Consider the following 24,294-nt stretch of genomic DNA (forward strand, 5'->3'; position numbering starts at 1 on the left):
TAGAGCATCCAATTTAGACTGCATTTCAGTTAGTGCATTTTTAATTTTGGCCTAATTAGATCTCATTTCTAAACTGAGATTCTCTAGTGTTTTTTATGCTTCTTTCAAGCCCAGCTAGTAACTTGATAATTGTTAACTTGAATTCCAGTTCTGACATTTTACTTATATTCATATTGATTAGATCTGTGGTGGAGTATTACCTTTGGTTCTTTCTTTTGTTGTGAATTCCTCCTTCTAGTCATTTTGCCCAGATAAGAATGGATGAACAAGTGAGCACTATCAAAAATATCCACCACGGCCTAAATGAAATATCCACCAGACAAATCTGAAGAGGTCAGAAACCAGAAAAGAAAAAGGAAAAGGGAAAAAAAGGTGGGGGGGAGAGAATATAATCTCACAGGGTGGACAAAACAGACGACTGCAGTAGAATCCATGCCAGAGCTTCCTCTGCCTCCATCACCTACCAGTTTCTCCACTTGCTCGAAATACAATTGCTTCCCCCACTTCTGCTGCTTAGTAGCCAGCCAATATTCGCCACTGCTGTAGATGACAGGTGTGAACTCTCTTCCTCAAAAGAAGACACAATTCCTGTACCCAGCCCTGTATCTTGCGCAGACATCAGATCCATCACCAACAAATGTAATTGATGATGATATATGCAAGAAATCTTGTTGTGTAGCACCTGATAGTCCACTGATTTCTAGTACTAATCTAATTAATGAAATGAATGGAGTTAGTGAAACAATACCAGCCACAGAGAGCATTGTGGAAATAGTAAAACAGGAGGTGTTGCCATTGACTCTTGAATTGGAGATTCTGGAAAATGCCCCAGAAGAAATGAAAGTGGAGTGTGTCCCAGCTCCCATTACCCCTTCCACAGTTCCTTCCTTTTCTCCATCTCCTCCAACTCCTCCAGCTCCTCCTCCCACACCAGCCATTGTTCCTGCTGCTGCCACTAATGTTAGTACTGCTGGTGTTCCCACCGCAGTCCAGAGGGTCTTAGAAGAGCATAAGAACTTGCCTTAGTGAAGATGCAAAAGAGATTCAGAACAAAATAGAGGTAGAAGCAGATGGGCAAACAGAAGAGATTGTGGATGCTCAGAACCTAAGTTAAAGAAAGAGCCCAGGCCCAGAAACATCAAATGAATGCTGACATTCATAGTCTGTTTTCTTCAATGGTGTGTTTGTTTTAGTGCAGCCTGCAAAAGAGTTACTCCATTGTCTAAAAATGCAAATTAAATTTCAAATATACAAAATGCCTCCAAGGTATGTTACTGTAAAAAAAAAATGTATTTTGGTCTGTGTGTTAGAAGACACTAAATCCCAAAATTGTAAAGAAAGCAAAACATATATATATATGTTTTAGTATATATATGCATATGTATACATATACATATATATACAAAAAGAAAATTGAGTACAGTGAAAGGAAGCCAAAAGTGAAGAATATATCTATAAAATGTAAATGTAAGAAATGAAAGTTAAAAAAAGACTTAAAAACAAAGAGTTGATAAAATAAGAACGTAGTTGAAAAGGGAAAAAAGAAAAAAAGAAATGGAAAAATTTAAACTGAAGGATAAAGGAATCATGAGAAAAAAAAAAAAAAACCCTCGAATTCTATATACTATTTTTCCCTAGCGCTGGAGTTTTACAGTCCTGTGTGGTCCGTAAACTTGTTGTTCATGTGTTTTTCTAGTTGGTCTTCTGGGGGAGGGGCCTGCTGCACTGATTCTCAGGTGTCTTTGCCTGGGCAGAGTTGCACCGCCCCTTGCCAGGGGGCTGGGCTCAGTGTAAGCTGTTTTTAGTTGCTCTGTGTGGCTTCTGTTCCCCGAAGGCTTTCTGCGCCTCTTTAGAGAATCAAAATAAAAATGGCCATGCCCCATCTCTAGGCCCAAAGTGGGAAGATTGCAGTCCCCTCTCTTCAGTAAACCCTCAGGGATAAACGGTCTTCACTTTTGTGTGTACCAAACTCTGCAGACTCCTGTGGTGTGTACCCACACTTATACTCCCGGGGGGAAGAAGGATGGTCCTGCACTTCTGCACTTTGTAGGGTCCTGGCATGGAGAGCAGTCACCCTATCATGGTGCACTTGCTCCTCCCCCCACCATTTATCTTCTGATATATCCCCTCAGAACCATTTCTCCTCATGTCCTACCTTGCAAAAAGTGGTCGCTTTCTACTTGTGGAGTTCCAGATATTCTTTTGTTACATCTCAGGTTGAATTGATGGGTGTTCAGAATGATTTGACAGTTATGTAGCTAAATTCAAGGGACCAATTGAAATGAGGTCCCCTATTCTGCCACCATCTTTTCTCCCCTCCCTGTTAATAGTCTTTTACATTTTTTGCCTGTAAAATTGGCAGTGATATCATTTTTTTTTTTAATAATTTGAGTGTTCACTATTTTGTTACTGGTCGGTTTAGTTTTAAAAATTTAATTTTGTTAATCTTTCCAAAGAACAAACTTGAGGCTTTGTTAATTTTTTCTACTGATTTTGTATTCTCTATTTCACCGACTTATGCTCTAAATTTTCTTTCTGCTAGCTTTTGGTTCAGTTTGCTCTTCTTTTTCTAGTTTCCTAAGGCAGTTTAGGTTACTGATTTGAGATATTCCTTCTCTTGAAATACAGGCATTTACAGCTATAAAATTCCCTTGAATGACAGTTTTAGCTGCATCCCATACATTTCTACTTTTCCATTTCATTCACCTCCAAATATTTTCTAGTTTCCCCTTGTGATTTCTTCTTTGACCCATATTTAATGTGAGTTAATTTCCTTCTGAGGTCCCCATGTTTTCCTCCTCTATTACTTATTTCTAATATTTTTATTGTGGCCATAGAACATGTTTTGTATGATTTCAATCTTTTAAAATTTATTGACACTTGTTTGTTGGCCTAGCATTTGATCTATCCTGAAGAAATGTTCTATGTGCTCTTGGGCAGAATGTGTATTCTGTTTAAGTCTTTAGTTCCTTCATCTTCTGCCTAGTTGTTCTAGCCATTATTGAAAGAGGCTTTGAAATTTTCCACTATTATTGTTGAATTGTCTATTTCTCCCTTCAATTCTGTCAGTTTTGTTTCATGTATTTGGATAGGTTCTTAGGTGCATATGTTTAAAATTGTCATATCTTCCTGATAGAATTTCTAATCATTATGAAATATCCATTTTTATCTCTAGTAGCATTTGTTTTAAAGTTTATTTTGTCTGATGTTAGTATAGGCACTTCAACTCTTTTACGGTTCATTTTTGCAGTGGGATATATATATAAAGGATGGGATATATATATCCCATCCTTTAAATAAGATTTATTTATTTGAGAAAGAGAGTGGGGGGAGGGGCAGAGGGAGAGAATATTCAAGCAGACTCCTCACTGAACATGGAGCCCGATATGGGGCTCAATCTCACAACCCATGAGATCATGGCCTGAGCCAAAACCAAGAGTTAGACGCTAACCTACTGAGCCACCCAGGCACCCTTCCCATCCTTTATTTTCAACCTATTTGTATCTTCGAATATGAAGTGCTTCTATAGACAGGATACCTGTTGGATCAAGTTGGGGGATCTTGATTTTTTTAATTCAATCTGACAATCTCTGTCTTTTGACTTAATTCATATTTAATATTGTTACATCTTCCACTTTTTTTTCTATATGCCTTTTTTTTCTATTCCTACTTTATTGCCTTCTTCTTGTATTAAGTGGATATGTTCCAGTGTAACATTTTGATCCCTTTAATATTTTAAGTATATTTCTTACAGTTCTTTCTTAGTGGTTCTTTGAGGGCTTACAATATACATCCTATCTTCTCAGAATTTACTTCGTATTTCCACTGAAATGTGTTCCAATGAAGTATATAACCTTTACTCCTATATAGCCCCTTTCCATAACACCTTTTTGTACTATTGTTATATCTATTACATTTATATATGTTACATTTATATATGTGTGTGTATCTCAAACTCAATAATACATAATTAAAACTATTAGTTTGTATGATCTTATCTCTTTCAAAACATGTAAGAGAAGGGAGGTGTATATTCATAGAGTTTGTTATATTAATCGTTGTATATACCATTTACCATTTCTGGCTCTCTTCATTTGTTCTTGTGGATTCTGGATATCATCTGGTTTCATTTCCAAGAGTTACTTTCATTACTCCAAGACAGCTTTGTTTCTACTCCCAACAAAAGAATACACATTGCTCCATGTGGTTGTTTTCTAAGTCAACTTAAGTGAAGTTTTAAAAATTTTCTTGCTCTACTGGCAGCATTCGGTGACAGAACGTCTCATAGGAAATTCTCTGTTCCCAGGCATGGGTCCCTGGGCTTCTTGCCCCAGAAACACAGTGGCTGGCACCATGTAAGGTGAAGAGCTTCCCCAAGGATGACTCTTCCAAGCCTATCCACCTCACAACTTTCCTCGACTACAAGGCTGGCATGACTCACATTGTGTGAGAGGTCAACAGACTGGACCCAAGGTGAAAAAGAAGGAAATTGTGGAGGATGTGACCATTGTGGAGGCACCATTCATGGTGGTTGTGGGCATCATGGGCTATGAAGAAACCGCTCAAGGTCTCTGTACATTTAAGACCATCTCTGCTGAGCACATCCATGATGAGTGCAAAAGACACTTCTATAAGAACTGGCATAAGTCTAAGAAAGCCTTCAACCAAATACTGCAAGTGGCAGGATGATGATGGCAAGCAGCAGCTAGAGGAGTTCAACAGCATGAAGAAGTACTGCCAAATCATCCGTGTCATCACCCACACCCAGATGCTCCTGCTTCCTCTATGCAAGAAGAAAACCCACCTCATGGAGATCCAGGTGAATAGAGGCACAGTGGCTGAGAAGCTGAACTAGGCCTGTGAGAGCCTGGAACAGCAGGTGCTTGTGAACCAAGTGTTTGGGTAGGATGAGATGATAGATGTCATTAGTGTCACCAAGGGCAAAGGTAACAAGAGGTCACCAGCCACTGGCACACCAAGAATCTACCCTGCAAGACCCACCAGGGACTGTGCAAGGTGGGCTGTATTGGGGCATGGCATCCTGCCCAAGTGGCCTTCATGGCATGGGCTGGGCAGAAAGGCTACCATCACTGCATTGAGATCAACAAGATCTACAAGATTGGCCATGACTATCTCATCAAGCATGGCAAACTGATCACGAACAATGCTTCTTCTGATTATGATCTGACAAGAGCATCAACCCTCTGAGTTGGCTTTGTCCACTATGATGAAGTGACCAATGACTTTGTCATGCAGGAAGGCTGTGTGATGAGAACCAAGAAGCAAGTGCTTACTCTCCATAAGTTGTTGCTGGTGCAGATCAAATAGCAGGCCCTGAAGATTGACCTTAAGTTCATTGACACCACCTCCAAGTTTGGCCATGGTTGATTCCAGACTGTGGAGGATAAGAAAGCATTCATGGGACCACTTATGAAAAGTGAACTGCAAGAAGAAGCTGCTTAATGTCAGAAGCAGATTGTGCAACTGGTGGGATCTCAATAAACATTATTTTCCAGTGGAAAAAAATTTTCCTAAAAGGAAGAAGAAACATGCAATTATACTTTTACTAAGTATCTACATGAGTGCCTTTATTGGTGCTGTGTGTGTGAATTACTGTCTGGTGTCACCTGCTTTTTGCCTGAATAATTTCCTTTGTATTTCTTGTAATACAGATTTACTAGCAATGCTTTTTCTTTTTACTTATATGGTAACATCTTTATTTCACCTTCATTTTTCAAAAAAATTTTTAATGGTTATTTATTTGTCAGAGAGAGAGAGAGAGCACAAGCAGGGGGAGCAGGGAACCCCATATGGAACCCAATCCCAACACCCTGGGATCATGACCTGAGCCAAAGGCAGTCACCTAACCAACTGAGCCACCCAGGCATCCCTTGATTTTTAATTTCAGCAATTTGAATATGCAATCCCTCTGTCTTCTGGCTTTCACTGTTTATGAGAAACCTCACCTGTTAATCATATTGGGGTTTCCCTGTGTTTTCCCTTATGTCATTTATCTCTTACTGCTTTTACAATTTTTGCCTTATCTTTAGCTTTGAACATCTGTGTTTTTCCTAATTGGTGTTTGTTGAGTTTTGATGTTTAGTATTTTTTGATAATTTAGATGTTTCCATTCATCTCTTTGAATATTTTTTTTCTGCTCCTTTCCTCTCCTCTGCTACTTACATTTTGAGGTATGTTGGCATTTTTAATGATGTCCCACATTTCTCTTCAAGAATTTTTCATTTTTATCTCTGTTCTTCGGATTGCATAATCTCTATTGATCTATCTTCAAGTTTGTGGATTCTTTCTTTGGCCAGCTCAAATATACTATTGAGTTCCTCTAGTAAATACTTCTCAACTCCAGAATTTCCATTTGGTTCTTTAATTTCTATTTCTTTATTTATAAATCTTTATATGCTATAGCTACCATCTGGGCCCCTTAAAGAAGTATTTACTGCCTGTTTTTCCTGTGTATACATGACACTTTCCTGTTTCATTGCATTTCTTATAATCTTTTGTTATAAAGTGGACATTTTATTATAGTATCTTATAGCAACTCTGGATAATGATCCTCCTATAAGGGATTAGTATTTGCTTGGTTATTTCCCCTGCAGTGTGCAGCCTGATGTTATCTCTTTTAGTCTAGCCACCTAAGGGTTATCTCTGGGTGGGCATAATGCACTTATTGGCAAGATTTTTACCCTTTACCATTGGATGTGTATGTGCTTGGAGGCTGCTATGTCAGGGAGTTTTCTTTTGACCCATGTTCAGCCAGGACTAGTAACTGGGAGTTTCCTTCTCTTTTCTGGGAGGGCAGTTTTAGACATATACATAGTCTGCCAGATTGCCAAGGAGGAGTGTGATTTTATTTTTAAGCCTGTGTTCCTAACAGTCACCTCTAGATCAGAACAATTTATTGTTCAGTGTTTGGTCAAGTTCCTTGAGCCAGCAAAGCTTTTGCTCTGTGTTGATGGGTCTGCATGTACTGGGAAATGCTTTTAAGTCTGCCCCATGTTCTGCTCTAATTGTCCTGAGTAGGTGCAGCCTAGCACATGCACACAGTCTTTTCAATCCTGAGTTGACTGTGCTCCCAGGAGGGCTCTTTTTGGTTCCCTCTTGGTTTCTCTTTATTAAAATTCTGGCTGCTCTGCTGCTTTGCTTGCACCAGCTCCTCCTAATTGCTCTCCACCAAGATCTCCATTGTTTTTGACAATGTCCTTAGGGACAGAGTTCTCCATGCTCTTTCAAATGAAGTCAGTCCCCCAGGCAGAGTGGTGGAATTCTTTGTCCTCACTGCATACCTTCCCACTTAGAAAGAACCTGTGCACCACTGAACCGAAGCTGGGGGCTAAAAGGGCCCAGAGTGAAAACACCACTCTATGAGTGGGCACTGGGGCATGGTGTCAGTCCTTGGTATTCTCAGTTTTCCTCTCCTTGAGTGAAACATCCAAACTTTGAGTAAGCTGGGGTGGAAAAAATCAGGGCCTCACTATTCTCAGACTGCACACATAATAGTGCCTCACTCAAAGAATGGAGGCTGGGTGGTGGAAGGTATCACCAGTCCTCTTGGCTGTGCCTGTGTGGAATAAACTTCTGCAACACAGAGATGGGGGTAAGAAATGCAGGCAGCTACCCCTGCCAGGGTGAAACCACAACTCTGGAGTGGGAGCTGGGGGAGGAGCCCTACCTTCTCCCAACATCTTCACCAAACCTGCCTAAATACAGTACCTAAGGTTGAGCTTCTGTAACACAGACCTGGTATGGTAGAGGATATGCAGGTAATTCAAATGCCAGAATCTTCCTATTCTTACTGATAAGTAATAGGTTTTCTTGAATCAATGTTTTTCCAATTGATATATGCTCTTTGGACAATTTCTAGAGATTTTAAATTATTGTTAAAAAAATAATTTCAAACAGTTAAGTTGTTTTACTGGAGAGAAGGTCTACTGAGCTCTTCAATTCAACATTCTGGAAGTCTCAGCCTTCAATATATTTTTAAACTTAGCTTCTGAGTAGAAATGTCCAGCCAAAAGAGAAATGGAGTAGGTGTCAAGAACCAGGGTTTTCATTCCAACTTGGTCTCTAGCAAGACCAGTGATTCCTCCTGAAATTCAGTTTCCGAATGAGGAAATTAAAGGCCTCTATATTCCTTCCAACTCTAAAAATCCTACAATTTTATGAAGTAGAAATGGAATAGAAAGTAATCAGTGAAAAACATTGTTCTGTAGCTGTGTAGTCAAGAAATTTCTCCACCCCAAAGGTTTCCTTCCTAACCATTAGAACTGAAAAACTTGGGGCAACGGAAAGTTGCCTTTCACTGGTTGGTCATCAAGAATATGACAGCTTAATGCTAAGTGAAAGCACTATAATTTACTACCATTTTACCCACATTATGAATTCTGCAAACAATTACTTTCTTTCTGAGAGAATTCCAAGTTTTCACCTTCTGCATAAGGCTCTAAGGCCATACCCCCAGAGTGTCTATTAATTAACCATACTTACTCTGAATGTGTGAATGACAAAATATCAGTTCTCCCTATGCATTACAGAAAAGAGTTGCTTCAATGGGCCACCCATTTCTAGTCACGAAGACATATTGTTTATTTAGTAATGATTATCTGCACAAATTGCTGTAACAATAAAACTGGTAAAGAGCCTCCCTTTCAAGTCATTTTGGTTAAAATGACATTTGGTTAAAACCAATCAGTTTTAACCAGCTTATTTGACTTAATATTGTCATTTACTATAGTTTACATTCAAAATCTATATACTCAAAGCAGGGGGGAAAGGGACTTCCTATAATTTAAGAAAGCTGCCAATGCAAATATATTTAAAAGCTTTCAACTACTAATCTACAACAGAATATCCTATGATAAAGGTAGAAGGTATATATGAATTATGAATATACGCTGGCAAAAGATGCTACTCACCGACACACCCAGTAGTTAGGAAGGATGACAGCAAGACGACAACACAGGCAAAGTGATCCGGAAACAAGAATTCATATAATCTTTAAATATCTTACCCTTAAGCAAAATTAATTTATTATTTATTTATTTTGGGGGGGGCAGAGGGAGAGAGAGTATCTTAAGCAGGTTTCATGCCCAGCTCAGAGCCCAATGCAGGGCTTGATTTCACGACCCTGAGATCAAGACCTGAAATCAAGAGTTGAATGCTTAACAGACTGAGCCACGGAGGTGCCCTTTAAAACTTTTTAAACTAGCCATTTGTACAAACTGATCTTTGTCAACATCTAAGGGAAAAGGCAAAATATTTATCTTAAAGGTATGTAAAAGGTGCACATCCCTGTAAAGGAAAAATAAATGCATACTTTGAATTTGTCCAAATGCGTAGGTCTCTGATTCTCACAGCTGACCCTCAGACTTGAACTGTCGAAAAAATTTCCAAATGAACCTATCTGTCCACCAAGATATTTCTATGTTAAAAACCTTCAGGAAGGCATCAGTTTTTCTGATCTCAAATTACTCTTGTTTCAATTTAATTATTGTAAACTGGGATTTGCTTAGGAAGGAAATATGCAATTTTTAAAATACAGGGATATAAGAAATAAAACCCTATCATCTTGCTCCATTTTCAGAGCCCATATTCTAAAACTGTAGCTTATTCATCCCAATCCATTAAAAAAGTTTCAACATTTATTTAAAAATTTATACTTTATACTTTTTTATGTGAATATGTAATACTGTAATGTAAAATTATTGTTATAATAAACGCTTTTTGACATTTTCTTCTCAGTTAATCTTTTGTCTATTATTTCACTGTATAGGACCATCTTAATATGATGAAAATATTTAAGACTTACTTAATGGCCCTTACAATAACTGTGTTTTTTAGGTTATTCAAGTTTTTATTAGCTGAAAATACTGGTTAATGACCACATGATCCAGTGGCCTAGAGACCACCTCTAATCGTATGAAAAGAAAACAGCTTCTTCAAAAAGAAAAGCAGCTGTCCAAATTGGAAAAGAGAGGAGCTTCTAAGTGAACATATACCAACATTTTATTAACAGGTAAAACTTGATCATTTTGTTTGGGCTCTTCCTTGTTATGACACATTTAAAGGAACTCATTAAATTACTGAAAAAGGGACGACCTTGTAATAAATTCTGATGTGTCACTGATTAAAGTCCCAATCATCTAGAGTACATATACATAATCTTCTCCTATTTACCTCAAGGTCATTAATAATTTTTAAGTGGTTGCTGCTTTATATGCAAGTTTGAGCATGTGCACACACACATATATGTGCATGCATACATTCCATTTAGTTGTTTCTTTATATAACTTCAGACACCAAAAGCACTAGAGTTAAGATGGAAATAGAAGGGCAATTAACTTCCTAAGCTTTTTAGATCATTCCCAGTATGACAACTGTCAAATTACATCAGGGTTTTAAGTGTTTAAAGAGAAAGGCATAAATTTCAGTCCCAAACAAGAGCAATAACTCATTTTGATGAAAAAATAAAATTCCCATCACTAGAGGTGCTGGTTAATGATGAAGAACATTCTACATACATACATGAGAATTAAGGTTTTTCCTCCAAAAGATATACAGTGGCAAAGACTTTAAAAAATGAAAGTATAGGTATCTATCATTGAAGTATGTCAGTGGGGAGGGAGGAGAAACAATGAACCTACACTGTCCTCTTTAAAAAAAAAAAAAAGAAATGGATACTTTCCATCTAAACTGTCAGCATAAAGGAGATTTAAAAAACTATTAAAATTTGGAATCCAACGTAATTCAGCTGGTTATAGATATCAAATGGCTATCAGGCCCCCAAAATGGAAATGGGGCAAAGTGAAATAGTAACAAAAACGATGCTTTGGGCACAAATAAGGCAGTAACAAGAAAATAATTTGTGGCTAAATATAGACATCACATTAAATATTGTGAAAGATGTAAAACTCAAATTCCTTTTCAAATAAATCTTACCTAAAAAAAGGATTATAGAAAATGGGAATGTATGATTTCTTTTTTAATAAAACAATTCTGCTTCAGTGCAAATGTGTCAAAAAAAATGTCTCGTGCAACTTAGCAGGAACAGTTTCCACAGCCTTTCACGCTGTTGACAATTTCTTCTTGTAGTTTCTTCCTTTCCTCCTCTTTGGACACATTTTCTTTCTTTGCATCCCATGTGGGGTTATTATGGTTCTCCACACGGCTACTCTGTGTATGCCACATTTCTGAATAGATACTGCCAGGGTTTGCGAGCAAACCATGGTGGGTACCACGTTCAGCTATCTTACCCTAAAAAGCAAAAGCAAGAGAAACATAGAAAAAGGTCATAATACTAGAATAACTGAAAATACATAATAATTTCTAACTAAGGATTTTGAAGGATTTGCATTCATTGAAATACCTCTCCCAATTCCTCATCCATAGTATAAGTAGGAAAAATTGAGGTAGAAATGCTTTCTTCACTGTTAAGCTATTAGTCCAGTGAACAAACAAAAAGCTATGAAATTCCATATACTGTAAGCCATTTCACTTAAAAGAAATAAAATTTTAATGTTTAATTTTTAATTCTGAACGGCAGAAAAGGTGAAAATTTTTTAAAGGTAACTGTAATTGGTAAATACTTAATCAAAAGCACTGTTATTTATTACAGGGACATAAAAATAATACCCTGAATTTGTTATGTATACTAAAATAAAAGATTTCTCCATGAAAAGCTTACTTCTTCCAATAGCTATTTTTGTTAACAATGGATATTAAACTTAACATTGCAGATTTGGTATAGATTCCAAACTCTTATCTACAATTAATTTGTCTCTTGACAGCTACTGTTAAACATGGTGGGAGACAAAAGGAGTTTTGTCACTTTTACTTGTACTCCCAGTTATAGGAACTTTACAAATATACCCGTAAGCAAAACAACTAAAATTTGTTCCCACATCTGAGTGGTTAATTTAAGACTCCTCTTTCATTGCTAGCTAGGCAGTTTAAAAAAGAACTATTTTGCTCAGCTATTTAAGTTCCTCCAGATTGTGAAGAACATAGTTCTCAACCTTGGTATGTGTAGACCACTTCATTGGCACGAAACTCCCCATGGGTTACGTGTTTTATATTTTTCTATTTACCACTGTCAAAAACAAACAAAATCCTCAGTGAAACCTTCATCAAAAGCTACTAGAAAAAATGGAATTATTTTTGTGGAAATACCAATGAAATAAATCAAATAATTACCCTGTAGTAAAAATGTATAAAATATATTTTAAATTATTTTTATTTGTATTAAAGTACAAATGTATATATCCTAAAAAGTTAAGTAAGATTAAAAAGCTTATAACAAAAAGGTCTTTTGTCTCCTCCTTCATGCCTATCACCTTCCTATCCCCAAATTCATAGCTATTTCTTTGGTATTTACACATACATATATGCATATATACATGTATTATGAAATTCAGCACTCTTATACTATCCCACATTACCATTGTTTCATTTTTACACTCTTCTAGTAACATTGGTTATAGCACAAGTGTTCTTTAATATTCAGTGTTTACTGGTTGAGTCAAGTAGATACTAGAATTTTATATATTTTTTCTCATAAAATTTTTCTTTCTTAGTAATTGCCTTGTTTTTTCATTTTCTAAGTTTTCTATGTCACTATTGGTAATTCTCTCTAAACTTTCTTCCAGAATTATAAAGCCCATCTGAATACTATTTTTCTCATAATCAATTATATTAGGTAATCTATTAGTTCAATCCCCCATGACTACCTCCCCTTTGAGACATTCCTCTCACAACTTTTAAGGTTGTTTTATTTATCCTCAACTCTGAAATTTTATGATAATGTGTTCTGGTGTGTGTTTTTCTTTCCATTCACTGTGCTGGGTACTTGGTGGGCCCTTTCAATCTGGAAACTGTTTTTCCCAGTTTGGCAACTACCACATTTGCTTTTCTCACTTCATCCTCTCTCTAAATTTATACTATTTTTTTGCTAATTCATTTGAGAATGAGTTATAGACATCGTTACATTTCACTTCTACATTATTCATTAGCATGTATCTCCTAAAAACAAGAATATTTTCATACTGACTAGAATACAAATATTATCACACCCAAGAAATTTATCTAACATATAATCCATAGTCAGATTTCACCTACTGTCCCAATAATAGATCCTTTATATACATATTCTTCCACCCAGAATCCAATCAGGATCAATACATTGAATTTATAAGTTTTCGAGTCTGTGTTAGGTATGTGTTACACTGACATTTCTAAAATATCCAGGTGCATTTTTTAAAGAACGCCATTTAAGTTGTTTTTGTTTAGTTGTTCCTGATTATTAGATTCAGGCTAAACATTTTTGGTAGAAATACAATATAGGTGATGATGTGCCCTACTGCATCAGATCAGGAGGTACACAATGTCAATTTACTCCACAATTAATAATATTAAGTTTGATCATTTGGTTAAGGGAATTACATTTCTCTACTTTAAAGGTAATTTTTCTCTTTGAAATTAATAAGTAATCTATGGGTTACATTTTCAAACTGTGTAAATATTCCATTCCCCAATAATTTTTTCACCATTTGGTTTTAGCAGCCAGTGATGATCCTTACCTGCAGTCATTATTACAATGGTAGTTGCAAAATATGACTTTTTTCTAAATTCATCATTCCTTCTACAAGTGTTAGTTGGCATTCTTCTTAAAGAAGAGCTTTCCCTTTCCCCATACTTTTGTATTGTTGTGAAATTATAGGTTAGGTTTTTTTTTTAAAGATTTTATTTATTTATTTGACAGAGAGAGACACAGCGAGAGAGGGAACACAAGCAGGGGGAGTGGGAGAGGGAGAAGCAGGCTTCCCATGGAGCAGGGAGCCTGATGTGGGGCTCGATCCCAGGACCCTGGGATCATGACCTGAGCCAAAGGCAGACAATGACTGAGTCACCCAGGCGCCCCTACAGGTTAGTTTTTTATTGAACATATCGTAATTCATGAGTATCATTTTTTTTTTTTTTTTTAGTGTTCGATTTATCCCACATTGGGCCAGTGGGAGCCCACAAAAAAATGGTTCTTGTGTCTTTGTGATAGGTATTCATTAGTTTTCTCACTCCAGATACTGAATCAGTCATTTATTCAAAGAATTTTGGTTCCTTTTAGTGAGGAAGAGTATTTAGTGCTCAAGATCTATGTGCTAGTTATACTTATTACTACTGGAATTTCACCGCTTCTAGGCCTTTTCACTGAAAAGTTAGGAACTTTATCATCTTGAATTCATACTGATAATTCTGTTCCAATATAACATCACAAGGTTGCTCCTCTTCTTCTTGCATTCCATTATTTTTATCTTGACCACTGTTTTACAACATGGATATATTTACTCATATGCTCACTTTTAAAATATATAGAAAACAATTTCAAATAGGCTACTTCCATACTACTACTAACAACAAAATTAGGTTCAAATTTTGATTTATTTTTGTCCTTATATTCCACTAAGGGTAAATAACCAGAGTAATGTGTTCAACAGTTACTTGGATTGTTTTTCTTCTGCATGTTTTGTTATCAATTTGTTATGCAGTTAGTTTCACTTCTTTCTGTTTGTAATCACTTTTTGCTTTTCCCCATCCTTGCTGACTTTCAAAATTTTAAATATATAAAAAATTACCATGGTTCAAAAGTAAAAATAATAAAGTAGCTAAGATGGTAGAGTATGAGGACTGTAGGCTTGCTGCATCCCTCAAACACAGCTAGATAAATATCAACTCATTCTGAATACCCAAGAAATTGATCTGAGGACTGACAGAACAAACTGCACAACTAGAGGGAGAGAGGAGGCCACATCGTGGTAGATAGGAGATGCAGAGACCTGGTTTGGGGAAGAAATGGATCATGGGTGTTGCAGAGGGGAAGGCACCCAGGTTGCAGAGGGAGGCGAGAGAGAGAAAGAGAGAGAGAAAGAGAGAAGCACAGAGGGGATCACACAATGAAAACACTTCCCAAACCCATTAACTGAGAAACTGACAGGATGATTTTCATGAGTTTTCTTCAACTAGCAGGGCTCAAAGACTGAAGTTCCTGGCATGGCTGATATAGAACCCTGAGGGTGCTGCAGTTATCCTGTAGAGAAGGCAGGAAGGTAAACTGGGGTCAGATGGCATGATGAGGATCTCCTGAGACACACTGGAGCACATCTGAGAAAGGTGTCATTGCCCCTCTGGGGACAAAGGAGCCAGTGGGCAACATTTCCATCCCCCACCCCTAAGAATAGGTGCAAAGACATCTGCTGAGGACAGCGAAACTAGACACTGGCTGCTTAGTGAGCTCTGCTCCAAATTCCACACTCCTGAGGTCTGGTGAGACTGCCCTTCTGGGTCAAACCTGCAGCACCCCCAGACCAGCACAGGTCCCCAGCATATCAGGTCCCTAAAGATTAGAATTTTGAAACTCAGCCAGCTTGGCTGGGGAAGAGCCCAAAGTTCACAATGCACTGCAAAACAGGCAGGCAAGAAATCCAGACACAGACAGTGAAAAAACAATAATCTAAAACACACTTAGTGTGCATGAAGGGACTTTATTTGCTCCTCTGGGAGTGCTTCCCTGACGAACTGCCCTCTCAGGGGACACAGGAACTGGCTGGTGCCACTTCCCTCCACTGGCCTTCAGCATAAACTAATACCTTCAGTAAATGGAAGAGTGACAACACAGGCTGCTTAACTGCTTACACCAACCCTGCCCTTCTGCTCTCTACTGGTATTGCTTCTCTCAGGCAAGCGTGCCTGAGAACCAGCACAGCGGGCTCCTCCCCCAGAAAACCAGCACAAACCCCCACAGGCACCATATCTACTGACCACAGACTTCTGCAAATCTTCAGCTCTAGTGGAAATGGCACCAGGTCTTTTTAAACAAGCAGACAAGAGCACAACTAGTTAAAACTCGCCACACTCTGGCCAAGGTCCAGACACTACTCACTGCAGGCAAGGAGAAACTCTGCAGAGTACTGATCTGAGGGATAGAGCAGCCATAACACAGCACAGAGTGCACACAGCAGACAGCAGAGACACTTCCTGAAGCGACAGGCCCTGGACATTATACAACCTCTTCTTCATAAAGTCATTACTCTCAAGAGCAGGAAACATAACAGGCTTTCCTAACACAGGGAAGAAAATAGATACCTCAGCCAAGACTGAGGAATTCATCACAAAAGAAAGAACAAGGTCATGGCCAGGGATCTAAACAAAATACATGTAAGTAACATGCCTGACCCATAAATTAAAGCAACAATCTTAAGGATACTAGCTGGGCTTGAGAAAAGCATAGAAGAGACCAGGGAGCTTTACCACAGAGATACAAGAGCTTAAAAACAATCATGCCAAATGAAAAATGCAATAACTGAGATTCAAAACTGACTGGATGCAATGACCACATGAAAGGAAGAAGAAAAGAAACGAGTAAGTGATATACAAGATACAATTATGGAAAATAAGGAAGCTGATAAAAAGGGGGGGAAAATCTGGGGACACGAAAGTAGACTAAAGGAACTCAGTGACTCCATGAAACATAATTACATTTGTATCACAGGAGTCCCTGAAGAAGAGAGAAAAGGGAACAGAAGGTTAATTCGAGGACATTAGAGCTGAAAAATTATAATCTGGGGAAGGAAACAGACTTCCAAGTCCAGGAAGCACAGAGAACTCCCATCAAAATCAACAAAAGCAGGCCAACATCAAGACATACTGTAGTTAAATTAACAAAAAAGCAGAGATATAGAAAAAAATCCTAAAAGTAGCAAGACAAAAGGAGTACCTAACTTAAGAGGGAAGACAAACTATATTAGCAGCAGACCTGTTCATAAAAATTTAGCAGGCCGGAAGAGAGAGGCATAATATATTCAATGTGCTGAATGGGAAAAATATGCAGGTAAGAATATTCTATACAGCAAGGCTGTCATTCAGAATAGAAAGAGAGATAGAGTTCCCCAGACAAACAGAAACTAAATGATTTCATGACCACTAAACCATCCCTGCAAGAAATATTAAAGGGAAATTTTTGAGTGGGAAAGAAAGACCAAAACTGACAAAGACTAGAGAGTAACACAGAAAATCTCAAGAAACAATGACAAAACAAGTAATAGAATGGCACTAAATTCATATCTAACAATAATTACTCTGAATGTAAATGGACTAAATGCTCCAATCAAAAGACATATGGTGTCAGACTGGATAAAAAAAAAATAAGACCCATCTATATGCTGCCTAGAACAGACTCATTTTAGATCTAAAGGCACCTGCAGATTCAAAGTGAGGGGATGAAGAAATATTTACCATGCAAACGGACTTCAAGAAAAGCCAGAGTAGTAATATTTATAACAGACAAATCAGACTTTAAACCAAAAACTGTAACAAGAGATGAAGAAGGGCATTATATAATAAAAAAAGGGTCTATCCAGTAAGATCTCCCCCACCTTGGAAGCATTCAAATACATAAAACAATTAATAAAAAACATAAAGGAACTCATTGATAATACAAAAACAGTAAGGCATGCTTATATCAAGGGACAGATCATCTAAGCAGAAAAATCAATAAGGAAACAATGACTTTGAAGACACACTGGACTAGATGGACTTAACAGATAGATTCAGAACATTTCACCTTAAGCAGCAGAATACACATTCTTTTCAAATACACATGGGACATTCTCCAGAACATATCACATACTGGTCACAAATCAAGCCTCAACAAGTACAAAAAGAATGAAATCATACCATGCATACTTTCTGACCACAATGCTATGACCTTGAAATCAACCACAAGATAAAATTTGAGAAAAACCACAAATACTGGAAGGTAAATAACATGCTACTAAACAATGAATGGGTCAACCAGAAAATAAAAGAAATTAGGAAAAAACACAAAACAAATGAAAATGAAAACATGGCAGTCCATAACATCTGGGATGCAGCAAAAACAGTCATAAGAGGGAGTATATAGCAATACAGGCCTACCTCAAGTAGAAAGATATCCAATATGCAACCTAACCTTACATATAAAAGAGCTAGAAAAAGAACAACAGTGATGAAAACTGGGTGTTATATGCAACTAATGAATCAGTGAACATTACATCAAAAACTAAATACATTGGCTAATTGAATTTAAATTAAAAAAATAAAAAAAAAAAGAACAACAAATGAAGGCTAATGCCAGCAGAAGACATGAAATAGTAAGATTAGAGCAGAAATACATAATATAGGAATCAAAAAAACAGCAGACAGATCAATGAAACCAGGACCTGGTTCTCTGAAAAAATTAACGAAATTGGTAACCCCCTGGCTAGATTTATAAAAAAGAAAAGAGAAAGGACCCAAATAAATAAAATCACAAAAGATAGAGGAGAACTTACAAACAACAATACAAAAATACAAATATAAGATAATATTATGAAAAATTATATGCCAACAAATTGAGTAACCTGGAAGAAATGGATAAATTGCTAAAATCATATAAACTACCAAAACTGAAAGAAAAAGAAACAGAAACCTTGAACCAGTGAAGAAACTGAATCAGTAATAAAAAATCTGCCAACAAACAAGACCATGGCGAGATGGCTTCACAGGGGAATGCTAGCAAATCTTTAAAGAAAAGTTAATACCTATTCTTATTAGAAATGGAAGGAAAACTTCCACTCATCCTACGAGGCCCACATTATTCTGATTCCAAAATCAAAGACTCCACTAAAAATGAGAACTATAGGCCAAAATCCCTGATGGACATAGATGCAAAAATTCTCAACAAAATACTAGCAAATCGAATACAGCAGTATAGGAAAAGAATCATTCACCATGATCAAGTGGGATTTATTCCTGCGCTACAGGAATGGTTTAATATTTGCAAATCACTCAATGTGATATACCACAGTAATAAAAAAGAGGGTAAGAACCATATGATCCTCTCAATAGATGCAGAAAAAACACTTGACAACACACAGCATCCATTCTTGATTAAAAACCGTAAACAACAGAGGGACAGAGGGAACATACCTTGACATCATAAAGGCCATATAGGAAAGACTCACATCTAATATCATCCTCAGTGGAGAAAAACTGACTGCTTTTCGTTTATAATCAGGAAAAAGACAAGGATGTCCACTCTCACCTCTTTTATTTAACATAGTACTGGAAGTACCAGCCTCAGCAATCAGACAACAGAAAGAAATAAAAGGCATCCAAATCAGCAAAGAAGTCAAACTTTCACTATTTGCAGATGACATGATACTCCATATAAAAAAACCAAAAGACTCCACCAAAAAATTGCTAGAACTCATACATGCATTCTGTCCAGGTGCAGGATACAGAATCAACATACGGAAATCTGTTGCATTTCTATACACCTATAATAAAACAGCAGAAAGAAAAATCAAGAAATCAATCACATTTACAATTATACCAAAAACCATAAGACACCTAGGAATAAACCTAAACAAAGAGGTAAAAGATCTGTACTATGAAAACTTAAAAAACACTATGAAAGAAACTGAAGATGACACCAAAAAAGGGAAAAACATTCTACGTTCATGGACTGGAAGAACAAACACTGTTGAAATGTCTATACTACCCAAAGCAATCTATACATTTAATGCAATCCCTATCAAAATACCAACAGCATTTTTCACAGAGCTAGAACAAATAATCTTAAAATTTGTATGGAAAAACAAAAGACCCCAAAATGCCAAAGCAACTTTGAAAAAGAAAAACAAAGTTGGAGGCATCACAATTCCGGACTTGAAGTTATTTGAAGTAATCAGGACAGTATAGTATTGGCACAAAAACAGACACATAGATCAATGGAAGAGAATAGAAAACCCAGAAATGGACCCACAAATATATGGTCAACTCATGTTCAACAACACAGGAAAGAATGTCCAAAGGGACAGATAGTCTCTTCAAGATATGGTGTTGGAAAAATTGGACAGCAACATGCAAGAGAATGAAACTGGACCACTTTCTTACATCATACACAAAAATAAATTCAAAATGGATGAAAGATCTAAATGTGAGACAGAAAACCAACAAATTCGTAGAGGAGAAAACAGGCAGTAACCTCTCTGACATCAGCTGTAGCAACTTCATACTTGGTATTTCTCCAGAGGCAAGGAAAACAAAAGCAATAATAAACTATTGGGACTTTTCCTGCCACTTTATTGAATTCATGTATGAATTCTAGCAACTTTGGGGTGGAGTCTTTTGGGTTTTCCACATAAAGTGTCATGTCATCTGCAAAGAGTGAGTGTTTGACTTCCTTGCCAATTCGGATGTCTTTTATTTGTGTTGTCTGATTGCTGAGACCAGGACTTCTAGTACTGTGCTGGACAGCAGTGGTGATAGTGGACATTCCTGCCGTGTTCCTGACCTTATGGGAAAAGCTCTGTTTTTCCCCACTGAGAATCATATTCACTGTGGATTTTTCATAGATGGCTTTTATGATATTGAGGTATGTTCCCTCTATCCCTTCACTGTGGAGAGTTCTTTTTTATATATATATATTTATTTATTTGACACAGAGAGACACAGTGAGAGAGGGAACACAAGCAGGGGGAGTGGGAGAAGGAGAAGGAGGCCTCCTGCCAAGCAGGGAGCCCGATGTGGGGCTCGATCCCAGGACCCTGGGACCATGACCTGAGCCGAAGGCAGACGCTTAACGACTGAGCCACCCAGGCACCCCCACTGTGAAGAGTTTTAATCAAAGGATGCTGTAATTTCTCAAATACTTTTTCTACGTCTATTGAGAGGATCATATAGTTCTTCTCTTTTATTTATGTAGTGTATCACACTGATCGCTTTGTGGATGTTGAACAACCCTTGCAGCCCAGAAATAAATCCCACTTAATCCTGATGAATAATCCTTTTAATGTAATGTTGGATCCTATTGGCTGGTATTTTGGTGAGAATTTTTGCATCCATGTTCATCAGGGACATTGGTCTGTTTTCTCCTTTTTACTGGGGTCTTTGCCTGGTTTTGGGATCAGGGTAATGCTGGCCTCACAGAATGAGTTTGAAAGCTTTCCTTACATTTTGATTTTTTGAAACAGCTTAAGAAGAATAGGTATTAATTCTTCTTTAAATGTTTGGTAGAATTCCCATGGGAAGCCATCTGGCCTTGGACTCTTGTTTGTTGGGAGATTTTTTATTACTGCTTCAATTTCCTTGCTGGTTACGGGTCTGTTCAGGTTTTCTATTTCTTCCTGGTTCAGTTTGGTAGTTTATATGTCTCTAGAATGCATCCATTTCTTCCAGACTGCCTGATTTGTTGGCATATTCAGTAAAGTGGCAGGATATAAAATCAATGCACAGAAATCAGTTGCATTTCTATACACCAAGACAGATGAAAGAGAAATTAAGGAGTCAATCCCGTTTACAACTGCACCCCAAACCGTAAGATACCTAGAAATAAATCTAACCAAAGAGGCAAAGAATCTGTACTCAGAAAATTATAGAATACTCATGAAAGAAACTGAGGAAGACACAAAGAAATGGAAAAACGGTCCATGCTCATGGATTGGAAGAACAAATACTGTGAAAATGTCTATGCTACCTAGAACAATCTACACATTTAATGGAATCCCCTTCTAAATGCCACCTACTTTTTTCAAAGAAATGGAAGAAATATTCCTAAAATTTGTACAGAACCAGAAAAGACCCCGAATAGCCAGAGGAATGTTGAAAAAGAATAGCAAAGCTGGTGGCATCACAATTCTGGACTTCAAGCTCTATTACCAAGCTGTAATCATCAAGACAGTGTGCTACTGGCACAAAAACAAACACATAGATCAATGGAACAGAATACAGAGCCCAGAAATGGAACCTCAACTCTATGGTCACCTGATCTTCGACAAAGCAGGAAAGAATGTCCAATGGAAAAAAGACGGTCTCTTCAACAAATGGTGTTGGGAAAATTGGACAGCCACATGCAGAAGAATGAAACTGGACCATTTCCTTACACCACAAACAAAAACAGACTCAAAATGAATCAAAGACTTAAATGTGAGACAGGAATCCATCAAAATCCTTGAGAACACACACAGCAACCTCTTTGACCTCAGCCGCAGCAACTTCTTCCTAGAAATATCGCTGAAGGCCAGGGAAACAAGGGCAAAAATGAACTATTGGGACTTCAAGATAAAAAATTTTTGCACAGCAAAGGGAACAGTGTGACAAAACCAAAAGACAACGAACAGAATGGGAGAAGATACTTGCAAATGACATATCAATAAAGGGCTATTATCCAAAATCTATAAAGAATTTATCAAACTCAACACCCAAAGAACAAATAATCCAATCAAGAAATGGGCAGAAGACATGAACAGACATTTCGGCAAAGAAGACATCCAAATGGCCAACAGACACATGAAAACGTGCTCAGCATCACTTGGCATCAGGAAAATACAAATCAAAACCACAGTGAGATACCACCTTACACTAGTCAGACTGGCTAAAATTAACAAGTCAGGAAAGGACAGATGTTGGCGAGGATGAGGAGAAAGGGGAACCCTCCTACACTGTTGGTGGGAATGCAAGCTGGTACAGCCACTCTGGAAAACAGTATGGAGGCTACTCAGAAAGTTGAAAATAGAGCTACCTACAACCTAGGAATTGCACAACTAGGTATTTATCCAAAGGACACAAACATAGTGATTTGAAGGGGCACCTGCACCCCAATGTTTATAGCTGCAATATCCACAATAGCCAAACTATGGAAAGAGCCCAGATGTCCACTGACAGATGAATGGATAAAGACGATGTGGTATATATATACACAATGGAGTATTTCTCAGCCATCAAAAATTGAAATCGTGCCATTTGCAATGACGTGGATGGAACTACAGGGTATTATGCTAAGCAAAATATGTCAATCAGAGAAAGACAATTATCATATGATCTCACTGGTATGTGGACTTTAAGAAACAAAACAGAGGATCATAGGGGAAGAGAAGAGAAAATAAAACAAGACGAAACCAGAGAGGGAGACAAACCATAAGAGACTCTTAACCTTAGGATACAAACTGAAGTTTGCTGGAGGGGAGAGAAGTTAGCAGGATAGGGTAATTGGGTGATGGACATTGGGGAGGGTATGTGTTGTAATGAGCACTGTGTATTATATAAGACTGATGAATCACAGACCTGTACCCCTGAAACAAATAATACATTATATGTTAAAAAATAAATAAATAAACTATTGGGACTTTTCAAGATAAAAAGCTTCTGCACAGTGAAGGAAACAAATGACAAGACTAAAAGGCAGGGGCGCCTGGGTGGCTCAGTCGGTTAAGCATCTGCCTTCGGCTCAGGTCATGATCCCAGGGTCCTGGGATCGAGCCCCGCATTGGGCTCTCTGCTCGGCGGGAAGCCTGCTTCTCTCTCTCCCACTCCCCCTGCTTGTGATCCCTCTCTCACTGTCTTTCAAAAATAAATAAATAAAATCTTAAAAAAAAAAAAGACTAAAAGGCAACCTCCAAAATGGGAGAAGGTATTTGCAAATGACATACCTGATAAAGGGGTATGTATCCAAAATCTATAAAGAACTTAACAAATTCAACACCCAAGAAACAAATATCCAGTTAAAAAATGGGCAGAAGATGTGAACAGACATTTTTCCAAAGAAGATGTCCAGATGGCTAACAAGTGCATGAAAAGATGCTCAACATCTCTCACCACAAGGGAAATACAAATCAAAACGATGGTGATATACCATCTCACACCTATCAGGATGGGTATAATTAACACAAGAAACAAAAGGCACTGGCAAGGGTGTGGAGAAAAAGGAAGCTTCTTACACTGTTGGTGGGAATGCAAACTGGTTCAGCCATTCTGGAAAACAGTAGCAGGGTTCTGCAAAAAGTTAAAAAGAGAACTATCCTACCTTCCAGCAATTCCACTTGTAGGTGTTTACTGAAAGGATACAAAAATACAGATTCAAAGGTGTACATGCACCCCGATGTTTAAAGCAGCAGTATCAACAGCCAAACTATGAGAAGAGTACAAATGCCCACTGACTGATGAATGGATTATGAAGATGTGGTATGCACATGGGCATTGCACATGCGTGCGCACACACACACACACACACACACGCACACACGCGCGCGCGCACACACACACACACACACACACACACACACTGGAATATTACTCAGCCATCAAAAATAATGAAATCCTGCCATTTGCAAGGGTGTGGATGGAGGTAGAAAGTATTATGCTAAGCAAAATAAGTCAGTCAGAGAAAGACAAATACCATATGATTTCACTTGCATGTAGAATTTAAGATAGAAA

The 24,294-nt window shown here is 37.7% G+C and overlaps 1 protein-coding gene and 1 pseudogene across 2 annotated transcripts in view; one reads left to right on the plus strand and one right to left on the minus strand.

Moving 5' to 3' along the window:
• Positions 1-546: 546 nt before the first annotated feature.
• On the plus strand, positions 547-5,515 carry LOC112823861 (large ribosomal subunit protein uL3-like; annotated as a pseudogene).
• Positions 5,516-9,006: 3,491 nt separating this feature from the next.
• Positions 9,007-24,294, minus strand: part of ABCB7 (ATP binding cassette subfamily B member 7) — a 160,191-nt gene continuing 144,903 nt past the window's right edge. Inside the window, exons 16-17 of one of the 2 annotated variants that reach the window (XM_073880888.1) lie at positions 19,295-19,358; positions 11,134-11,268 (exon numbers count right to left, since the gene is read on the minus strand). In XM_073880888.1, the coding sequence (XP_073736989.1) occupies positions 11,264-11,268; positions 19,295-19,358 (69 nt within the window). In that variant the 3' untranslated portion in view covers positions 11,134-11,263. Of the gene's footprint in view, positions 11,269-19,294; positions 19,359-24,294 lie in introns of both variants that reach the window. The other variant, XM_025884392.2, reaches the window with a different exon arrangement.

Source organism: Callorhinus ursinus, unplaced genomic scaffold (assembly GCF_003265705.2).
Source record: "Callorhinus ursinus isolate GAN/ISIS: 27379988/994484 unplaced genomic scaffold, GSC_fseal_2.0 scaffold40, whole genome shotgun sequence".
NCBI classification, from domain to species: Eukaryota; Metazoa; Chordata; class Mammalia; order Carnivora; family Otariidae; genus Callorhinus; species Callorhinus ursinus.